Source organism: Chiloscyllium plagiosum, unplaced genomic scaffold (genome assembly GCF_037043375.1).
Source record: "Chiloscyllium plagiosum isolate Xiang-an unplaced genomic scaffold, Cpla_swu_hap1 HiC_scaffold_29, whole genome shotgun sequence".
In the NCBI taxonomy this organism is placed as follows: domain Eukaryota; kingdom Metazoa; phylum Chordata; class Chondrichthyes; order Orectolobiformes; family Hemiscylliidae; genus Chiloscyllium; species Chiloscyllium plagiosum.
Window position 1 is genome coordinate 93,846,143 of NW_028270167.1, and position 22,237 is coordinate 93,868,379.

General features: G+C 42.6%; 1 protein-coding gene across 1 annotated transcript; it reads right to left on the bottom strand.

Annotated features, from left to right (window-relative positions):
• Positions 1-1,215: 1,215 nt before the first annotated feature.
• Positions 1,216-20,913, bottom strand: LOC148142447 (procathepsin L-like). Its single transcript, XM_087976583.1, has 6 exons — positions 20,782-20,913; positions 19,764-19,886; positions 15,673-15,852; positions 10,714-10,932; positions 3,583-3,748; positions 1,216-1,349 (listed from the first exon to the last, which is right to left on the bottom strand). Exons 1-6 carry the CDS (start codon positions 20,911-20,913, stop codon positions 1,216-1,218), a joined length of 954 nt encoding a protein of 317 aa, XP_087832709.1.
• Positions 20,914-22,237: the final 1,324 nt, after the last annotated feature.

Consider the following 22,237-nt stretch of genomic DNA (forward strand, 5'->3'; position numbering starts at 1 on the left):
TGCATAAGCATTGAAACGAGGATACTGGAGATGAGCACCTGCACTAGACGAGGAACGGACACCCCTGTTACAATTACATTTATTTTTCCATTCAATACAATTTAATTCATATTGTCTTGGAATTAACAATGCTCGACTGGAACACGGATGTAACACTATGCACACTATTTGTATCTACAACACGGGATAGAAAAACCTGGAATTATCTGTGCAGTGTGTCCATGCTGTACCATTCCTAGAAATTTCTCCTGCCCATGATATCGTCAGAAATAAACTAGTATTCGTCTATTTCACACATCTGTGTGTGACCTCTTTTTGTGATTGACGATTTACCACCAGTATTGCTTTGCCATACTTAAAATAATCCGTTTACCAGTTTTTCTGTTCAGTACCAATCAATAGATGAAATTACATATTCGCATTTGTCTGAACTGAATCTCATCGGGACACTCCCAGTCTACAGTCTGGCCAGCTTAACCTGTTTCCGGGAGTTTTTCTGCTTAGACTCTGTTCAATTAAGCCTTATTGTCCTCAACAACCCCATTGTATTTATTCAGTAACTGTGCTGGTGTCAAAAAACACAGACTCTTCAAGTTTTCTGTGCATTTGTCTACAACGTGGTTTGACAATATATTTCATTGCAGACAAAACAATTAATTCGACACAAAGACAAATACGTTCCTTTGGAACAAACAAGCTCTGAAAATGATTGCTGGCAGCCTTTACTTTATTGTTGGACATCAGCAGTACATGAAGATTATTGAGGGTGTGGGAGGGGAGAGTGAGGGAGGGGCTGGGCTGAGGGAGAGTGTGAGGGGAGTGAACAGGTTGTACAGTTGTGTTTGGGATCTGATTTTGCCGCCCATTTCCCCAGTAAATTGTCTTTTGTTGTGTATAGCTGTAAATTTTAACCGTATGTTTGTAATTTGTACTGGTAAGTTTAAAAAATGGTTGTGATTCAGGGATAATGACACTCTGATGCCTACCTCTGTATGAAGCAATCCTTCAGTCACGAACTGTTCACTTGTAAGTGCAGCGTTACTTGGTAATGGGATACCTGCCTCAGACGTTTTTTTAATATCATCTCAGACAGCACAACCATTAAGCATTCACTTCCAGATAAACACAGTGTTACGTGCTCGCTGAACAGACACACAGTTTGCAGCACAGAGACAGAAAATTCATTCCATGTCACTGTCCCTTCTCCGTCTATGATCAGGTGTTTATTACTTCATAGAGTACGGACCTGTTTTTAACCAGCCAATAGTTCATTCCATCCTCAATTCCAAAACCAACCACCAGCACTTCATCGGTTACATATCCATTGCAATTTTCATCATAGTAAACTCCTGTAAGGAGACACATATTAAATGGTTTATCTGTGAAATAATTAATTCGTCTTAATTCAGCTTTGATTAATGAACACTGACATGTCTGTTTTTACTAACTGTCTTCAAATTGATCGTCCTCACTCCGCACCATTACATCTGTTGACTTTAATCAATGTTTCCCAATGACATCGCCTCTCCCATTCTCACTTCCTCTCGGCACATTCTTCAGAGTCATAGAGTTTTATAGCGGAGAAATGCTTGATCCTTCGATCGAAATCGTCCATGCTGAGCACATATCCTCAACTAATCTAGTCCTATTTTCCAACACTTGGCCAATATCCCTGTAAACCATTCCTGTTCATGTACCCATCCAGATGCCTTTCTAATGTTGTATTTGTATCACTCTCCACCACTTCCTCTGGTATTTCATTCCATACACGTACCATGTTCTGTATGAAAACATTGCTCCTCAGATAACTTTTACATCTTTCCCTTCTCACCTTAAACGTATGGTCTCTAGTTTTGGACTCTCCTTCTCTTTATTCGTCCCATACCCATTATTGTTTATGAGCCTACACAAACTCACCCTTCAGTCTCTGTCGTACCAGCGAACAAGGCTGCAGCCTTCTCAGCCTCGGGCGAAAGTGAGGACTGCAGATGCTGGAGATCAGAGTCCAGATTAGACTTATGCTGGAAATGCACAGCAGGTCAGGCAGCATCTGAGGAGCAGGAAAATCGACTTTATCAGGAAGGACTTTTGCCCAAAACTTGATTTTCGTCCTCTTCAAATGCTGCCTGACCTGCTGTGCTTCTCCAGCAAAACTCTAAGCTGGACTCAATGCAGCTTCACTCAAACCCTCAAATACTTCAACCCTTGCTAAGTCCTTGTAAATATTTTCTGGATCCTTTCAAATTTAACAAAATCTTTCTTATCGCAGAAAGTTCTGACTTTAACATAAATTTCTAAAACTGGCCTTACCAATGTTCTGTGCAACTGGAACATGACATCCCAAAGCATATACTCAATGCACTGACGAATGCTGCTTTCACTACCCTGTCTCCGTGTGACTCCAAAATCATGGAACTGTGCACGCGGGCCCCGAGGTCTTTTTTTTAAATGACACTCCCTCAGGCCCTGAAACTTACTGCATGCATTTCTTTACTTTCTTCAATTGTCTCCATTCCATTCCTGCTGGCACTGGACCACCATCCATTTTCTTATTTAATGTCCTTGTTCCACCCAATCACAGACTTTCTGTTTTCCAATTGAAGGTCCGACCTTGATTACATTCTTCCATTTTGTGTTATTTTTGATGTTGTTTGTATATCGATGATTGACATAGTATCTTGCTGAGATTACTTTCGATGTAGAAATAATTTACCAGACATTTGCAGAACACACTGACCATGGTATCTGACCGTGTGAAACATCTGTTTGCTGCCATGTGTGTTAACAGATTCTGTTAACTTACAAAATCCTACACCTGGAGTGATGAAGCAGCTCCACTCTGCAATCAGTATTTTCCAGTTTGTCTCCAATTGTGAGTTGTAGAGTAGAAGTGATTTGTGATTTGAAATGTTGATGAAGTCAATAGGGAATAGTCCTGCACATGGAGACGACCTGTGTCATCATCACAAGGAAGCTGTGCAGGCGTCCACCTCCCTGTTCAGACCACCGTCTTTGCAAGTCATATCGCGTTGCCACACGAGAGGAGATCAAGAACAAAATAGAAACAGCTGCTGAGAGAAGAGGTGGAGCAGAGAGTGAAGGACTCTCAGCAGGACGCGAAGAGATTTCAAGTCGAAGGTCTCGCCCTTCCTCTTAATCCAGATACAGTGAGTGTAGCGTCTTCAGTTTACAATTCATAAAACGCTGACTTGTGAAGGCACTCAGCAGCACATCAGGACAGTTACACCTCACTATCAGTTCTCTTAGCTATAGCACAACGTTTTTAGCTATTTGCATTACTCTGAATGGGAGCAGGTCCATTTCTCATTACCATTCATGAGCTCAACTTGTAGCATGGTCTAGCTTTAACTCGATGATATCTGACAGAGCTGGACGGCATGTAACACGGGGGGAGTGTAGGCAGGAACAAGGGTAAGGGTCATGGTCCATGGTGAACTTTGCAGTAATATTAATACCAAAATAGTGACAGTAAATATGTCTGTAGATGTATGATTTCTAATACCTTTTCTTGAACAGTCGATAATCTGATTCAAAGACATCGTCCAGTGCTCTGCGACTTACCTCCTTTATAATGTTGAAAGGATTTCAGACTTGCATTAATCACAACAGACATCGGTCCTATCTCTCTCACTGCTTGTTCCAATGCTGCCTCGCCTCCCGAAACCCATTTGTGGTTAGTGATTTTAGCAGCAATTTTATCTGGCTGAAATTTGCAGTAGCGTCCATGCTATATTTTAAATAAAATGTTCAAAATGAATACTCATTAAGCTCATAACAAAACTATATTTTCTTTGCTTGATACTTTTCTGCATTCCGACTTTGGCTGCCAATTTATGTTCCCAAACCTGTGCGATATTTGTTCACTATTTGTTTAGAAAAAGGCACATTTTGCGCGACTTCGCACGAAACAAACCGTCTGTTCCAACTCGTCCACGCCGGTCACATATCCTGACGTATTGTCGTCCCATTTTCGACCACTTGGCCCTGAACATTTCCAATCCATATACCCATCGCCATACCTTTATAATTTTGTAATTGTACCAACCTCCACCACTTCTTCAGGCAGGTCATTCCATACATACATGATCCTCGGCGCGAGACAGTTACAACTCAGATCATTTTTAGGGTTTTCTTGACTCAAACTTAATATTTATTGCTCAATGAATTCGAAACATTCTACACTGAGACGAAGCAATGGTATTACAAATGACTTGAAATGTGAGAAAAAAAAAGTACTTTGTCGTGACAACTCAATATCCCTATCAGGCTCACCATCTCGTTAGCTCATACCGAAACTACATGAGAACGAGTTGAGCTTCTTCTTCTCAGTTTTCGGTCGACTCATCTGAAACTTGTGATCATACATTAGTGAATTAAATTCTTCACATGCAGATAAACGTTTCCCAAACCGTCAATAATTACACCATTAGAGTCATTGGATTACAGCTAATTCGTATTAGTCTCAATACCTATTCAAATATTTCCCCATTCATCTTAAGGCTCTGCTCTCCAGGTTTGGACTCTGATCCCATGGCTAAAACATTTTGCTCTTCCCCGCTTCATGTATTTCATGATTTTATAAACCTTGATAATGTCACCCCTCAGCATCTGTTCCTCCGCTTGGAGAAAAGCCCCAGCCTATTCAGTCTCTCCCGATAACTGAAACCCAATCCCAGCAACATCCTTGTCAATATTTTCTGCACCTTGTGAAAGTTAACAACATCCTCCCTTTAACAGAGCAACCAAACGTGTGTGCAGTTTTAAAAAATTAGCCTCGCAAATGTCCTGTACAGCTGCTATATGACGTCCCAATACCTGTACCAATGTTTTGAACAATAAAGGTAACTGTGCCAAATTCCTCCTTCACCATCCTATCTATACTCGGCTCCACTTCCAAGGAATTATACACCTGCACCCCTCGGCCTTTCTGTAAATTCTTGCATGTTGGAAACGATATAGTATATTGATTGTCTAAAGTATGGTCTCGATGCCCGTGTTTAAACGAAAATTGGAAAATTATAAATGTGGTGACTTTGCTACTCTCTAATGGTCAATAATTTTCAATTACTTCTCACCAATGTTGCAGTTACTTCAGTTTCAGGACACAGGGCAGAACATGACGCTAACTCTGGGGTGAGATTGATACTGGGAGTGATATCGAAATGGGTGTGTGTGTGTGTGTAGCAGGAGGAATTGCCACAAACACCAAGATTTAATTCCAAAATTGATTAAAATGTAGTTGTGGCATTCTGTGCCAGCGTTCATTCAAACTTGGCTTGGAGAAGGTGTGATCAGCTGCCTTCCAGAACATTTGCAGAAATTTTGATCGGTACTATTCTATCCGAGAGGGAGTTCAAGGCGTTTGACCCAAAGTCGGTGATGGAATGACAATAAATTTCTGAGCAGGAATGGTGAGTGATTTGAGGGGATGTTTCAGGGAGTGGTGTTAACTGTACCTACTACGGTCCTTAGCAGAAGTGGTCTTCGGTTTGGAAGGTTCTGTCTACAGTCCATCGGTCAACTTCACAACTGTAGCTCGTGGATTGTATAGACTGCTATCACTTTGTGATGATATTGGAGGGAATTAATATTTGTGGATTTGATGCCAGACAAATGTAGTGAATGTCCTGGATGGTGTCAAATCTACTCAGTGTCAAACATAGAACATTGAACAGTGCAGCACAGTGCAGGCCCTTCGGACCTCAATGTTGTGCCAAACATTTATCTTAATCTAAGATCAACCTAAATACACACCTCTCAAATTGCTGCCGTGCATGTGCTTGACCAGCAGCCGCATAAATCTTCTTAATGTCTCTAACTTTACGACCAAAGCTAGCAGTGCAGTCCACGCATCAAAAACTCTTTGCGGAAATAACCAACCTTTGATATCTTCCCTTTACTTTCTCCAGTGACCATAAACAAATGACCTCTCCTGACAGCCTTTTTCCTGGGTAAACGTCTCTAGTGACTTTCCACTTCTTTATCCAACCCAATTATAAAAAAAACAACAACCCTTAATCACAAATATTTATCCAAACAATCCAAAATCCTATATCTGCGAACATTTTTCAGTACCTTGCTGACCACAGACGTAAACCAACCGAGACAATAATTTCCAGGTTTTTTTCCCTATTTACTTCCCTGAAGAGAAGTACAATATATGCCTCCCTCCAAACATGAAGAACTACCATGGAGAGGTTGGATTCAAAGATTATTGCCAGAGGTGCAGCAATCTCATTCCTAACTTCTCGTAGGAAATGTGAATATATCTGATCCGGCCCTCGAGATTGAATAATACTCATGCTTTCCAGAATTTCCACCATATCCACATTCTTAATATGAATCTGCTCAAGCCTATTAAGCTCTTCCCCAGTATTCTCTCTAACATCAAGCTCCCTCTCTCTCATGAATACAATAGCAAAAAACTCATTTTGCTCCTTCTCTATCTCGCCACGCTCAGTGTTGAAGTTTATCCACTGGCTTGGATCCAGCTTACGCTCTCTCAGATCATTCTCTTATTCCTAATGTACGCGAGCAAAACATTTGGATTTTTCCAAATCCTTTCGCCAAGGCTTTTTCGTGCCCCAACCAGCTTTCCTCAATCCATGTTTGAGTTCTTTCCTTTCGACCCTGGAATCTTCAAAATTTGCGCCAGATCCCGCTCTTCTGCTCTTATCATCCAGGGCTCCTTTCCTTTCCAATTCCACACCGGTCTCATTGGGACAAAGTTATTCAAAACAGCAAAAAGATGCTCCACATTTCTGTTGTGCATTTCCGTAAAGCAATTATTCTTAATTTACACTCCACAGGTCCTGTCTAAGAGCAGTAAAACATCCCGTCCCCAGAAAAATATCCCTCTCATCCAGTCAGTTCCTATTCCTCTCCCTGACGACCGCAAATTTGAGGCATTTATGCTCTCTGTCACCAAAATGCTCTGCCACCGACATATCTGACACCTGGCCTGCGAATTGCCTCGCACCAAATCCAATATGGCCTCCCCAGTCGGCATATCTACTTCTTGCGTCAGGAATACTTCCTGGAAACACCTAACAAAATCATTTCCATCCAGATAATCTGCACCACGGATGTTCCAATTAATATTGGGGAATTTCAAATCACCCTTATCAGCAATTCTGTTATATCTGCTCGTTTCCAAGATCTACTGCCCAATCTGTCCAATGTCTATAGCAGACAACCAATAAAATAACTGTTTCTTTCTTTGTTGTCGGAGCTGCAGTCATCCAGGGAAGTGCAAGTATTTCACCATATCCTTGGCTTTTGTTTAGTTGATGGAAAGGCTTCAGAGATGTTGATAGTGTGCGATTCAGTAATGGTTAAATTCTCTCCCATGTTGGATTATGTCATTGTCTGGCACTTGTCTGGTGAGAATGTTATTTGTCATTTATCTTCGCAAGTGGAGATATTGTCCACACTTTGCCGCATTGGACACAGATTTCATCAAAATGTGATGAATTCAAATGGTGCTGACAATCGTGTAGATTTTCCCTCTGTGTACCTTTTGGATAGAAGGCCAGTGACGAAGCAGCTGAAGATGGCTGTACCAAGAAGGCTACACTGAGGAACTCCGATCGACATGTCCTGAGCAGAAAGATATCAAATAACTGCAAACACCTTCCAGTATGCTCGATATAATGACAACTAAAGGAACCTTTTCTTCCAATTCCCATTCACTCCAGATTTTCATGATGGAAAGGGGTGTCATTCACACTGTAACTCTTGAGATCATTTCGTTTCCCCAACTGTGGACTGTAAATTAGGGACTAAAGGTTTAATGAATCACAAGCCGAGTATTCATGCTGGACTCCAAACTGAGGCTGCCAAATTGGCAATTTATAATACTGAGCAGTTCTGATCCCAATGCCAATATAATTCATTCAGGGATGAGGAAGGTGCTCAACATGAGAGGAGAGGACAACGATATGCAAATGTGTTCAGCGTTGTTTGTAGATTTAGGGGTCGGGAAATATCAAGTACCAGTTGAGGAAGAATACACCTGCTGATATGTGACCTTACTGCACCACACCCCACCCGAGCCAAACACACCCCGACACAAAGCTGTGTTGTGATCGTCACCTCCCCTCCTCACTCAATCACTTACTGTTGGTCTGTTACCCAAGCTCAATACCAGCCCTCAGAGTGTTGTTGTACTGAATGTTACTGCATTCCTGTTGAGCAGGGCCACTGGCCTCTGGCTGGTAATGACCACTCCTTGGGGCTATCATTTGTGCAGAGCCCTTCTCTTGTCCAGCTTCATGCCCGAGTGACAATACGTACACTGGGGCTTCATGAAAAGAGGAGACTCTGTTCATGTTGACTCGCCAGCCAGTGAGTGAGAGGCCATCACCTCCATAAAACATAGCCAGAGAATAGGTTTAGTTTAGAGTGATGCCCAGTCACCAGATCACGTACGCCTGTCACATGAAGAGAGTGTTTCTTTCATTCAGTTGTCTATTTGGCCAATGAAACGCTGGATTTTGGAGAGCAGAGTGGATGGGCAGACAATGAACTTAAACTCTGCGTGGCCTCAGATTACCACAGGAACAAGTAAATAATGTTGACACAAACCCAAAACAAAAGCAACAGCTGTCCTGGATAATAACGCACAAGTCATCTACAATAAGTCCAGACATGAGCGTGTGGAAGAGCTGGGGTAAGGATTTGAAGAATGAACTGAAGAACAAGCTGAAACTGTGTGGCACTGAGACAAAGAGCTGGGATTTGCAAGCAAGAGGCTGATCCCAATCAAATCCAATACTCGGGGCACTTGTGACGTGTAGAAAGACAACAACGGCTTCTGGAGGAACAACATCAACCGTAAAGCCACTTACGCAAAAAAGTCTCCTGAGTATAGATTCAAGCCAAGTTTCTTAATTACACACAATATGCCAAATGTCAACCCAGCAAGTTGCAAGGTAAATTACATTCCTAAAGAGTAAACACCTCTCTTAACAAAGGACCATATTTACACACAGACCTACCAATGACTTGAGCACATAATTCGAAGATTTCTCATCAAACGTTTATAACTTCTTATAGCTCACACTCCAAACGTAAGTTGTTCCTTTTCATGTAAAATTGCAACTTATATTAGAGTGACTGACCAGCCCGATGGGGCATATGGGAGAAGCAGACAGACTAAAATAATTATCTTTATTCCTGACTCTTCAGATCTGTCCTTCGCAGTGTTAGTACGTTAACTGTTCTCGTGGATGGTGCACGTACCCGTCTGAAGGACAGAACATGCTGAATGTTCCGTTGATTCAGCTGAACGTCACATCCACAAACTAACTCACAGTATCAGAGAATCCTCAGAGTGTAGAAAGTGCCCATTCGGCCCTACCTTTTCCTAGTAATCCTGCGTCTTCCATGGCTTGCATACCTAACCTATAATTCCGTGCGCACTATGGTTAGCTTAACATAGACAATCCCCTAAACACCACATCTTTGAACTGTGGGAATGGTGAACATTAATTCACAGAAATGGAAGTACTCTTAACTCCTCAGACCGATTGTCTGAGGGTACGAGGTGTTGTGTCAAGATGTAGGAGAGCATTCCAAGATAAGGTTGAGATGATTGGGAGTGCTGTAAGATTATATAGTCCTTGCTAAGTGCTCCATCATGAACATGCTGGTCAGGCATGTGTCCCGTTCTCTCTCACCGTCGGAATGAATGTCGCCCAATCTTTGGTAGCATCTTGACTCCGCTGATGCCTTGGTCACAAAGAGGTCTTGATGGACTTCAGCAAAGTAGATGCCACTGATGCTGCTGGGCATGACATTGGTCCAAACACGATTCTGTTGTTACCACGAGGCTGCTTTAAATATCGCTTACTCATGCAGTCACTGCAGTTCCTGCCGGATCTTGTACTGGGCCGAAGCTCCATTGCTGTCTCCATGAATCTGTGATGGCGACGTGCACTGACAGGAACCCAAACTCACCTTCTCCCAATCTCCATGAATCTGTGCTTGATACAGATCATGACAGGAACCCGAAAAAAACCTTTCCCCTCTCTCCATGAATCTGCGCTGGATAGCGATACTGACAGAACCCAAGCTCATCTTCACTCTGCCTCAATTAATCTATGATGGATGCAGTAATGACAGGAAACCAAACTCACCATTTCTACCTCCATGCATCAGAGCTGGATACATATACTGATAGGAAACAAAACTCACCTCCGCTTTGCCTCCAAGAACCTCTGCTGGATACAGGCACTGACAGAAAACTGACCCACTTGTACCCTACCTCCATGAATCTGTGCTGGATGCTCAAGCTGCCAAAATCCCAAACTCACCTCCACAGCTAATTTTGTGAATCTATGATAGATACAGATATTGTCATGAACAAAAACAGAGCTCATCTGCTGCCTGCACGAAACTGTACTGGATATGCACACTGCCAGGGACCTAGACTCATCACCGCCTGAGCAGCCATGAATTAGCGTCAGGTCAGGAGCCAAAAGGAACCTAAACTCTCTCGGCTATCTCCGTTGTGAGTCCATGCTGCTCGACACACTCACAGATTTCGCTGCTCTTCACCAAGAGGTAATTAAATTAAAAACCCAAGAAAACTTACAAGCGAATGCAGACAGGAGAGAAGAAATAAAATAAAACGAAATGAGATTGAATCCCGACTCCATCACAACCTTACGAGAAGTATTGGGAATTTACCTTTCCTATGTAAGGGTAAGTTTCAGCAGAGTTGATGCCTTGAAGTTGAATCACTTGATGAAAGGCTGTCAATGCGTTTGAACCAGAGCAAATAATAGGTCCGGTTCTACAATCAATCAGATTCTGTTCACTGAGAGAAACCAGTTTTCCATGCCTTTTTGCCCACTGTCCTTCTATGGCACCAGTTGCACTGAAAGCCCAGTCAGAATGACATTGACCCTAGTGTTGACAGAAACATAACCACATTAAATCAAATTGATCTATAAACGATATCCAGTTTGCATCTACATTCATATGGAACACAGTCTCACACTAATGTTCTTAGTCTAAATGTTTGTTCAAGTTTCTCAGAATTACACAGAATCTGTGAATATCGGTGTGCCTAGGTTCGGATTTGATTTGATTTATTTATTGTCACGTGTCGCGAACAACAATGAAACCCTTTGTTTATGAGCAATATAGGCACGAGGATGCGAGGATGAAGTATGCGAGGATGAAGAGATCAAAAAAGACTTGGAAAATGGTACATTGCAGAGAGTGGGCACAAGGCAAATTCAATGTCAGCAAGATCAGTATGATTTGAACAACAGAGTCTCATAACCGTCTAATAACAGCTGGGGAAAAGCTGTTCCTGCACCTGCTGGTGGATGTGTTCAAGCTTCAGTGTCTTCTACCTGACGGAATGCATGTAAGGAGTACATTACGCGGGTGAGTTAGGTCCTTGGTGATGTTGCCTGCAATTTCGTGGCAGCGAGATGTGTAAGTGGAGTTCATTAATAGAGTATTCGATTCCATAATGGCCTGGGCTGCGCACACAACCTTTCGTAGTTTGTTATGATCCTGAGCTTCGCAGTTGCCATACATGGCCTTCTGGACCCAGACAGTATGCGCTCAAAGGTGCAACTGTCGAAGTTAGTGAGGGTCCGTATGCACATGCCAAAATTCCTGAGCTCTCTGAGGAAGAAGAGGCGTTGTTGTATATTTTCCAACGGCACAAACACATGGTATTTCCCGGAAAGATTGTCCATTATGGTCAGTCTAGGAAATTTGACATTTTCCATTCTCTCAACCTCATTCCCATTGATGTAGATTGAAGCGTGTTGTTCTCCTTTCCATCTGATGTCAATTATGTGCTATTTAATTTTACCAAAATTGAGAGAGAGAGAGAAGCTATTCTCATTGCACCACGTCAATGATCTCTCTATCTCCCTTCTGTCTTTTCATTCATCGTTGTCAAATTTCCCTCCTGTTACAGTGCTGTCGTCAGTGAATGTATAGATCGTGTTCGTTCGGGATTCGTGGGTGTAAAGGGAGTACAGTAACTGGTTGAACACTCATTATTTGGGGGACGCAAGTGGTGAAGGTTATTCGGGAGAAGGTGCAGTTGCCTATCTTCAATGATTGGTATCTGTGGGACAGACAGCTGCGGATCCAGTTGAAGAGGATAAAATCATGACCAATGTCACAGGGTTTTGAGTTCAATGTAGAGAGGATAAGAGTGTTGAAGGCAGAGGTGTAGTCAATGAGCAGGAGTCTGACAAAAGTGTCCTTGTCCAGATGTTCAAGGGGTGCAGGGCGAGAGATATTTCATCCACTGTGGACCTGTTACTTTAAAAGGCAAATGTTAAGTGATATAGGCAGGCTGGGAGAATGGAGTTGATGTGGACCCTCACCAGCTTCTCGAAGCACTTCATGATTATTGTGCTCAGGCCACTGGTCGGTCGTCATTAAGGAACAATGCATGAGTTTTGTTTCCTCACTTACGAAGATGATGGTGGACTTCTTGAAGCAGGTTGGGACTTCAGCTTGTAAAAGAGAGAGTTTGAAGATGCCGGAGAATTTTCCGCTAGCTGGTCCACACTGGAGCTTAGTGCCTGGCGGGGACAGTGTTTGGGCCAAGCAGCGTCCTTAGGGTTATTCCCAGGAGGACTGATCTTATTTCTACAGCAGTGACTAACAACTTGAAGCATTGACATGGAAGAGGATTATTTGATGATGTAAAGTCTCCTTACTCGCAAAACTTGTCTCATTATTCAATTTCCCCTCTTGACAAATTCACAAAATGCATTGGCTATCGAGGGAACATGGCATGGCTCTCAGAGAGGGACAGGATGAACGCTGTTTCCGATTGGTTATAAACGACCATGGTGTTCGATCAGACCAAATAGCATCTCAGGGCAAGATGCACAGGCTCCTGTTGTATGGGCCTTGCCCATGAACTTTGGCATCTGGCATTTTCTGGTCCACAGTCCAGGGATCGACCATAGTCTGGTGCGGGGGCGGGGGGGGGGGGGGGGGGAGCGGGGGTGCGGTGGGGAGTTGTCTTTGCGTATGCAATCCAGAGACTTGGTTTCAACAGTCCTTTGGCTACAAAGTGACCGTTCGGGGATTGGGAACTGTTGTCACAGGAAGAAGAGTTTGCAATTCTTCACCTCTGAGGGCTGTGCGTTGAGAAGTCTGGGAGATTGCAGTTGTGAGCGAGGATGGGTGGTAACACTATATGCAATGGTGAATAAAATGAATCTTGGATGGGAAGGGATTCCATAAAGGTGTTGGATGAGGTGTGACGGTGTTAGCAGCACAGCCTTATCTCGGCAAACCTTGTTCCTCTTCCTTCCACATGCGACACCAGGCTCTCAGTCCACCTATTGATCCTATGTAACCATGTCGTTCGGCATCATGGTGCTGCAGTTATATTAAGCCTTCTCTCCACCGAGAGAGAAACAGCCAAGTGGAAGGTCAAGCTGATACCACTTATCGAAAAGGATCAAATAACGTACGAGGTTTGTCACGCTTGCCACTAAACCTCCCTTTCCTTCATTGTCTCAGATTTAATGAATACCGGTTACTGTGTTGGGCAGGAAGGATCGGACTCCTTGTTGCTGCCTGTTAGCCCTGCAGTGGTTTGTTCAGTCAGCCTCGCAGCATTTCTGTCTGGTGGGGGTGAGGGAGCTCTGACAATGCTGAGCAGGACTGGGCGGCAGTTTGCAGGTGGAGGCTCAGCCACTTCTATGATATCTTGAGTCTGGGTCTTCGGAGTGACCTGTGTGTGCTTCCTCCTCCAGCAGGGCACTGTCCCTATTACTTGTGATTAGAAAGTGGCACCTCGACTACAGGCCTGTGGAGCAGTGGGCGATGGGGTACAGCTTTGTGGCCATGGCCAGCAGACGCTGAGGGTGCTGGGTGTGCTTCTCCATGGCAACTGCCAAACTGTCCTTGGAGGTTAGATGATTCATTGATTGGGATATCTGGGTCCCCACAGTGTATCTGCATCCCTGTCGTCTTTCAAGTGTACATCTCTGTCTGCTGCATCTGCTGTTCCCTGGTAAATGTCGATGTTTGCCGACACCACGGTCTCTTCTGCCCGTACCGGGTCGCTGGCAGCCCTCCGAGTGCTGTGGGAAATGACACAGTGAGGGGCTTACCAAATAGTGCTCCCACACCCTCAATAGCTCACATTCCCAGGGAGCTGAGGGTGTGTGCTGGACGCAGCCTGACTGATATTTCCTCTGAGGCCGCAATACTTTCATGCTCAGAGAACGAGGAGGTGTCTTCTTTCCCTGCGGAGCGAGAGTAGATGCTGACGGAACCGACAGAACACGAGAGACAGAAGTTTCTGGGGCCAATGCAAAGACACACTGAAGAATTAATGAGACTGACAGAGCGCTAACAAAGGAGTGATGAGTGGTATTTACTCGCTCAGTGGAATGTGAGTGTATCATGTTTTCTGGTGTCAGACACCTCTCCACCAATCCAAGACCTTTCTGCCCTCCAGTGTTCTCTCATCTCCTGGAAGGACAGAAAGGGAAGGATTGAGTGAGAGATTTAAGTTTTGCATGGCTGTTGGTGTTGGTGCATGCGGGAGGTATTCCGAGGAAGTGAAGTGGCAAAGCCGATGTGATGTTGGTTTTGAAGATGAGGAAGACGTCAGTAACAGCATGAATCTGGGTAGGAGGGGGTGCTGGGGCTGGGATAGAGTGTGTCGGAGGGGGACGGTGGGTGGTCACAGCGATTCTGACTCATAGCATTTTTATGGCAATGTTGGTTGTTTTTCTGTACCATTCTCTGGCATGTTCGAAAGTATTCCTATCTGAGCAAGGCAAGGTTACCATGCTCGTGCTCATGTGGGTTCACAGCAGCTTTTTCATGATGGCTCAGCTCCCAGGATATCGGGCGCTAATCAGGAATCTATTGAATTGTTCCGGGAAGAATATGTGGGAAGATTAGACTCGGAGCGGATATGCGGGATGTTATAGCTGCATTGACGTAGCTAATCAGATGGCTATGATAACGATAGTGAGAAATCTCACTGAGCCTCGTGGCGGTATCCCTCCCAAACATTCAATGCAACTGACATTTAGTGAATTACAGTATAATCCGATCTTTTACAACTATTATTTATACACAATACTTCATATACTTACCAGCAGGCTCTGCTCACCTGTCGATCAGCCTTGTCCAGTTTGAAAGAATGATTGAGAGAGGTACAAGGCCCTACAGAAGTGAACTGTGAATGTGGTTTAAAAAGTTGGTGTGTCGAGCATATGATCGAATATTCTTTGAATAACACTGGACATGGTATCACAAGGAAGCTTGGCACTGCAGCTTGCAACATTAACATTGTTGAGTTGTGCCAATTTACATCGGAATTGTACCTGTAGACTTCAATTTTACAATTTAATCTAACCATTGAATTTGATTTTGAAGTAAACATTCTCTAGATATTATGAGTAAAAGCACGAACATTACAATTGATACATATACCATGCTCCCTTGCCTGACCATACCAATACCAGGAAACAAATGCAACAAGAAAGCAGGAGAAGCAATTTAGATTAAAAATGATCTACTGAAACGTAGTCTTTCCTAACAATTCCTACAAGCTGATCATAACGTCCAATCCTGTTGAGAAGTTAATGTCTACATTTAATAAACTTGAGAGCTTTTTCTGATTTTTACCTGGTTTTTCACTGGAGTAACTAATCCTTCTCTACGCCAGTCAACAGTTGCAGTTCTCAATTCAATGTGACTTTCTTCAGATTCACTACTTTCATCTCTTTCATCAGTTTCAATTTCAGTCATGTTGACAGCTTCGATTCGGAGAAGTCCATTCATGAGCTTATTGAACTCTTCATTGGTCTGAAAATTCAAACACATTGGTGAAATGATTGACTTTTAGTGGTGATTATGTAGGAGAAGTGTCAATAACGTAAGAGAGCTACATTCTACATATTCGCTGACTTTAGCATGAAGTGCGGGGAAAGCAATGAGGGCACTCGCTCCTCGTGTTTAATCTTTGACTGAATAAATGAGTAGCAGGCAAATAAGTGGCCATCCATTTCGTCCCAATCCAATATAAAGCAGTGTGAGAAACTTCGAGCAGCTCAAATATCTCTGTTCGATCGTTCAATTACCAAAATGGCAGGGGCTTTATATATGTTTCATTTTGCAAGAAACAGTTCGATAGTCGTCTCTGATCATTAAAACCTGACGTGTCAATTTCATCATGGAAGGATAGGTTAAGTCACCTCAGATTGGTGGGATTTATTGGTGGTTTGGGATTAACCTTCCCAATCAGGAGGATTTCAAATTTCATCACCGGCCGGACCTGATTTCCGGATAACACGTTGGACTTGAGTTGGCCTCATGGCCCTTGGACCATTAGATTTAGATGCGAAACTCAGATTGTTTATTTTCATGAAGATACTGGATTGGAATGGTTCAAGAAGGACCAGATTTGATGCTATCCATCATCACATAACTTATCATCCGGAACTGTGGATGTCTGCATATCAAACTGAGATTGCAGACTGGTATTGAATCATCTGGTGTCTCTTTTTGATGGGTAGGGAGGGGTACATGTCGGTTTGAAAGGGGATTGAATATGTACCATCCTCTGAGTAATAAGCTGGGCCCTAGGTACATGCAAAAGTCCGAGTTGCGGCTGCCTTTTTGCAGGCTTTATGGAGTACGCCTTGTTCCAGTCCGACTCTGACCCCTGTCAAAGTTCTATCTCTGGTCCATTGATTGTTGCTTCCTACTCTCACCCAGAATTAGAAATAGTAATCAATTTTACTTCGAATTTCCACCCTTGTCCCAACTTCAACTTGAATCTCTGAAAATCTTCCTTTCCTTTCTTGATGTTAATGTTTCCATTTAAGGGCTAGACCATCTACTGACTCCCACAGTTACGTTGAACTACGTCTCCTCACACCCTGCTATCTGCAAATATTCCATTCCATTTTCCAGGCTCTCCACCTGTACTGCATGTTCATTGGTGTCACCACCCACTGGGGTGTTTATCCTTACCTAAGGACTCCTCTCAATGCCGCTGACAGGCTGTCTTATTCAGTTTGCGCAATTGTTTCCTCACCCATAAGAACACAGGAAATAGCAACATGAGTAGACTATGGCCCCCTCCACCTTGCTCCATCATTCCATTATGATTGACCCAAAATTTCCCATGTTCCCGTTGCTTCATTTTCAGTGTAACCCTTGATTCCCCTACCGCTTAAGAATCTCTCTCAGATTAGGCATACAGAGAGGCCTAGTGTCATAGAGATGTACAGTATGGAAATAGACGCTTAGGTCCAACCTGTCCATGCTGACCAGATATCCCAACCCAATCAAGTCACACCTGCCAGCACCCAACCCGTATCACTCCAAACCCTTCCTATTCATATACACTTTGCAAATGCCCTTCAAATGTTGCAAATGTGCCAGCCTCCACCACATGGTCTGGAAGCTTGATCCATCCACGTACCACCCACTGTGTGAAAAGGTTGCCCCTTATGTCTCTTTTATATCATTTCCCTCTCACCCTCAACCTCTGCCCTCTAGTTCTGGATTCCCGATCCCAGGGAAAATAACTACTTTGTCTAATTATCCTATGCATGCACCTCATAATTTTGCAAACGTGCATAAGGTCACTCCTTACCCTCTTACGCTGCAGAGAACACAACTTCAACTTGTTCAGCCTCTCCCTATCGCTCAAATCCTCCAGTCCAGCCAAAATACTTGTAAATCTTTTCTGAATCCTTTCAAGTTTCACAACATCTTTCCGAGTGGATTGACACCAGACTTGCACGCAATACACCAACAGTGGCCTAAACAATGTCCTCAAAACAACTACATGACATCCCAACACCTGTATTCAATAACATGACAAATATAGGGGAGCAAAACAAACGCTTTCTTCACTATCCTATCTTCCTGCAAAGACATTCAGGCCTCAGAGAGAAGGAATTCCTCCACATCTCGATTTCAAAACGCTGTTATTGTGATTCGATGATGACAATTCCGAACCTCTCTCATTCGCGTCAACATCATCTGTGCACTCACCCTGTCAAACCCAGTAAGAACATATAAATTTCAAAGGGATCAACTGTCATTCTTATAAACCCCATTCAGTAAAGTCCCAACCTGATTAGTCTTTACTCGCTAGACAATCTTTGGTGCATTTGTTCCCCTCCATCCCAGAAGAAAAATAGGATTATTTCTGTCTTCAGTTTCCACCATCCCATTCTCTGTTTCTTTTTCAGCGAACAAATCCTCTACCAATGCCAATATGTTACGCACTAAACCATAAGCTGTTATTTTGTTCAGCAACAGCTGATGTGGCACTGCATGACATGTCTTTTAAAATTGAAGTGCACACAATATATCGACTTTCCTGTGGTAAAAAAAAAGTTTTGTCTCTTTGGTCACTTATTAACATTAACGTCCAGCAAGTTATTAAAGAGGCAAAAGAAATATTTGTCTTTAATGCAGAGCAAAGACAGTATCAAAGAGGGGAAGTCTTGTTGCGATTGGACAAACACAGAAGGCACTGTGATGAGCATTGATTTCACTCGTTACGGAGGAATATTTGGAAGAAAATTTGAAGCAGGTTAATTAAAACTATTCCTACGAAGAAGAGGGTTATCATAAGAGAAACATTTTGACAGACTGGGCCCACCCCACAATAAAGTTCAGGAGAATGAGTGCAGATCAGACTGAAACAAATAAGATTCGAGGGAGATTGACAGGGCTAATGGTGAGAGGATGATTTTATTGATGGGAAAGGTGAGTACAGAACCAAGGCCTGACGTCGTCATTGTCGCTATTATTTACTTATCTCTGCGACTTAACTCTGTGATCTGCCTGTATTGTTCGCAAGTCAAAGCTTTTCACTGTGCCTCAGTACACGTCACATTAATTTCAATTCGATTCAATTCAATTCAATTCAATTCAGTTCAGTTCAGTTCATTTCAGTTCAGCTCAGTTCAATTCAATCCAATTCAATTCCATTAATTTATTTTCAATTCATGGAATGCTGGAGTAATGCTGATGGCATTAGTCACATTTTTTTGAGAGGCCAAGAATAGGGGAAATGACCAACTGTCCTGAGGAGCAATAATACAGAGAACAGGATCATGTACTTCAATTTGCTTGGAATGCAGGTTAGTTTAACGGCTGTGGGATAGTTTAGTCAGCGATAGGTAGGGCGGAGCCAGAGATCCAGCAGACTCAAGAAGAATATTGTTACCGAAGGGAGCAGCTTCCACAGTACAGAATGCAACTCCTGCTTCCAGACGTCATAATGGACAGCATCTGTGAAGACTCAACAACACAGCGGTGTATCCATAGTGTAACTGCCGTCCATAGAGGGAGCTCAAGCCAGCCAGTGTTGTTTAATGCAATTTAGTTGTACAGTATCTGATCGTGCAAGTGAGCAGAAATGATCGAATCAGGGGATTGTTAGTCATTAGAGTTCTCTTCCGCAGAGAGAAATGGAGACTTGAGTCATTGAATATATACAAATTTGAGAGAGATGTTTTTGATTTCCAGAGGAGTTGCGGGTTATGAAAACCTGGAATGAGAAGGAAGGAATCAATAATTTGGAGTAAAGTGAGATCAGTCATTGAGTGTACTGAATGAGTGAGTCAGCTTGCAGGACCAAATGTCCAATTGCTGCTCCTGTAGCTGAATATAACTTCACAATTATAGAGCTTAACAATTTCACAATGACCAGCATCAAATAGATCCCAGACGATACATCCTGTACACACCAGAGCTCCAAATTTGTTCATTCCCACTTTAGATGTGCGTTTTCCCAATGAGTGTTCGATGTTGTGTTGTGCGATGTATCTCATATTGTCCTCCCATATCATTCTCCTGTAACTCGCCTCATCCTGAATAAAGAGATTAATATAATCAGGCTGCAGCATCTTTCATTTATAAAATTATACAGAAGCATTAAAATCCGCTTGTGAAACCTGAAATAACATTTTGCTGTCAGGGTCCATCCTCCCACCCAGATCTGAAAATTATTAATCAGGTTCTCCGCACCCCACTCCAAATAACGCACCCATAGCAAAACCTGTCGAGCTGCCAGTCAGAGAGATTCATGCTGAAAGTGAATTAAGAATAAAATAACTGAACAAGAGGAGGGTTTAATCGACCGTCATGAATGACGTTGACAATGGATATGTTCTCTGTACTTCCACCTGCCCCTGTCTGAAGTAAGGTAAAGCCAGTGGCAGGCAGGGAATTCAATTAGCCATGTACTTGCGAAAAAAACCGAGGCCAATACATGGGCAATTACTGTGCATGTATATACCTTCTTAACCTGTTGTGTGAGAGACCTGCCTTAAGCTGCCAGCATAGTAAAATCGGTGTCGGCAAAGAGATGCTTCATTGAATGGGCCGCTTGGGATGATCAGACGGCTTTCCCATCACTCTGTCTCCAATGCCCACTTACAATTGCCTCTTCAACACCAAGAATGAATCTTAATCTTCTAGAGACAGGTTTGTGGTCTTTGTAGTAAATCCAACAGGACTGCAGTGGGATCGTAGTAAATTAAGATACACCAAGTCGCTGCTGATTCACTTTGTGTTTGGTCAGTTCTCGAATGAAGTTAGAAACTTGGAGAATACCCATTGAATTTCAAGATCAATATTTTCTCAATGTCACTTCACTTAGCAGATACCTCTCATTGACTGCAGCTACATATTCTCAATCTCTGCCAATTGTGTGCAGACCATTCCTATTCTGAGTGAGTTTAACATTACAGACTCTCCTTTTACCTTGGTGTACTGGTTCCCATGTTGTGATTTCCAATTTTTCCAGTCTTCATCCAATTTCGAATCAAATGTGCATGTTGAGGCTGCAGCCAGAATAGATACCGCCACACTGCCCAGAAAGAGCCACAAGTTCATGATGGACAACCTAATAGGCAAAACCAGTGGGCTTTAGACAGGGAGTGGGTAATTTTCAAGTTAGCTGTTTCCTTATTCTGAGAAGGAACAAAATAAATTGTAGAAATAATACAAACAATAAAATTCCAACAATTCATCCAATGCTGAAAGTTTAATGTAATTCACTTTCATGAGGCATCGTCAGTGGATTGGAATCTTCCAGCACTAGATTGATCAACTTAATGACGTTTCAAATTTAAAACCAATTATTGGAAAGAACACGGTAAAATGAAATCATACTTTTCCATAAATTGCCTTCTTGTGATGAAAGTTATTTTACTCACGGTCCACAGGTTTAATCAGTCAACAGCTCATGTCGTAATGATTACATTGCATTCAACCTGACATTGAGCAATGAGTCCTCAGAAGGTAAAACTGTAGGATTAGCAACAGGAAATAAAGAACAGGTGGACATATTTTATATCGTTATCTTCTGTCTCTTTAGACAATGCAAAAAAAAAACTGAAGACGACATGTAAATCGCGAGTTGAATGGGATGGAAGAAATTGAACCAATGCAATCAAAATGGAAAGATACAGGAAAAAAATCAAACTGAAAAAACTCGTATGTCCTCAGTAAAAAGATAGAATTAATGATAGAATTCCGAAATTGAATGTGTGCAGCATTTTTAAAACGTTGATTTAAAAAGTCACAGAACAATGGGTATGACATGAAAGTTGTTTCAGAGGAGTGGTTCCAAAATGGTCGCGGAAGGGACCATTCAACTGAGTTTTCAAGAATCCTTCATGTTTAAGAAGTAAACGAACAAGGCAGAGGGAATTTGGCCAGCTCGTTTGATAAGCTTCAATGTGAAAAGGGAAAGTTGAAACGAGAGGCAAGCATTTCTGTTTTTTTTTTACACAGAGGCTTGCACATGCCTGGAAAATGCTGCCAGTTGAGGTGCTAGAAGTAGATGCAATGTCGAAGTTAAGAGAAATTTAGACAGACACATGAACAGGCAGGATATGAAGGGTCACAGAACATGAGAAAGCAGATGAGATTAAATTAGAAAAGCATCATGGTAGGCGCAACCATGGTGGTCCGAAGGGCTAGTTTTTTTGCTGCATTGTTTCATGTTTAAAACCATCGGATATCAGTGAAATAGTTAGAAATGGTTCTCTGGATGACTATGTGTGGTCATGAGAAAGGAAAATAAGTCACTGGTGGGTCTTATTCCTGTGTTTCTTAAGAGCGTAGATGGAGAGCACAAACCAAGGAATAGTGGGATTTTGTAAGAAAGGTATCGAATAAGTCATTACAATTTTAAATTTCACGTTGATTGGAT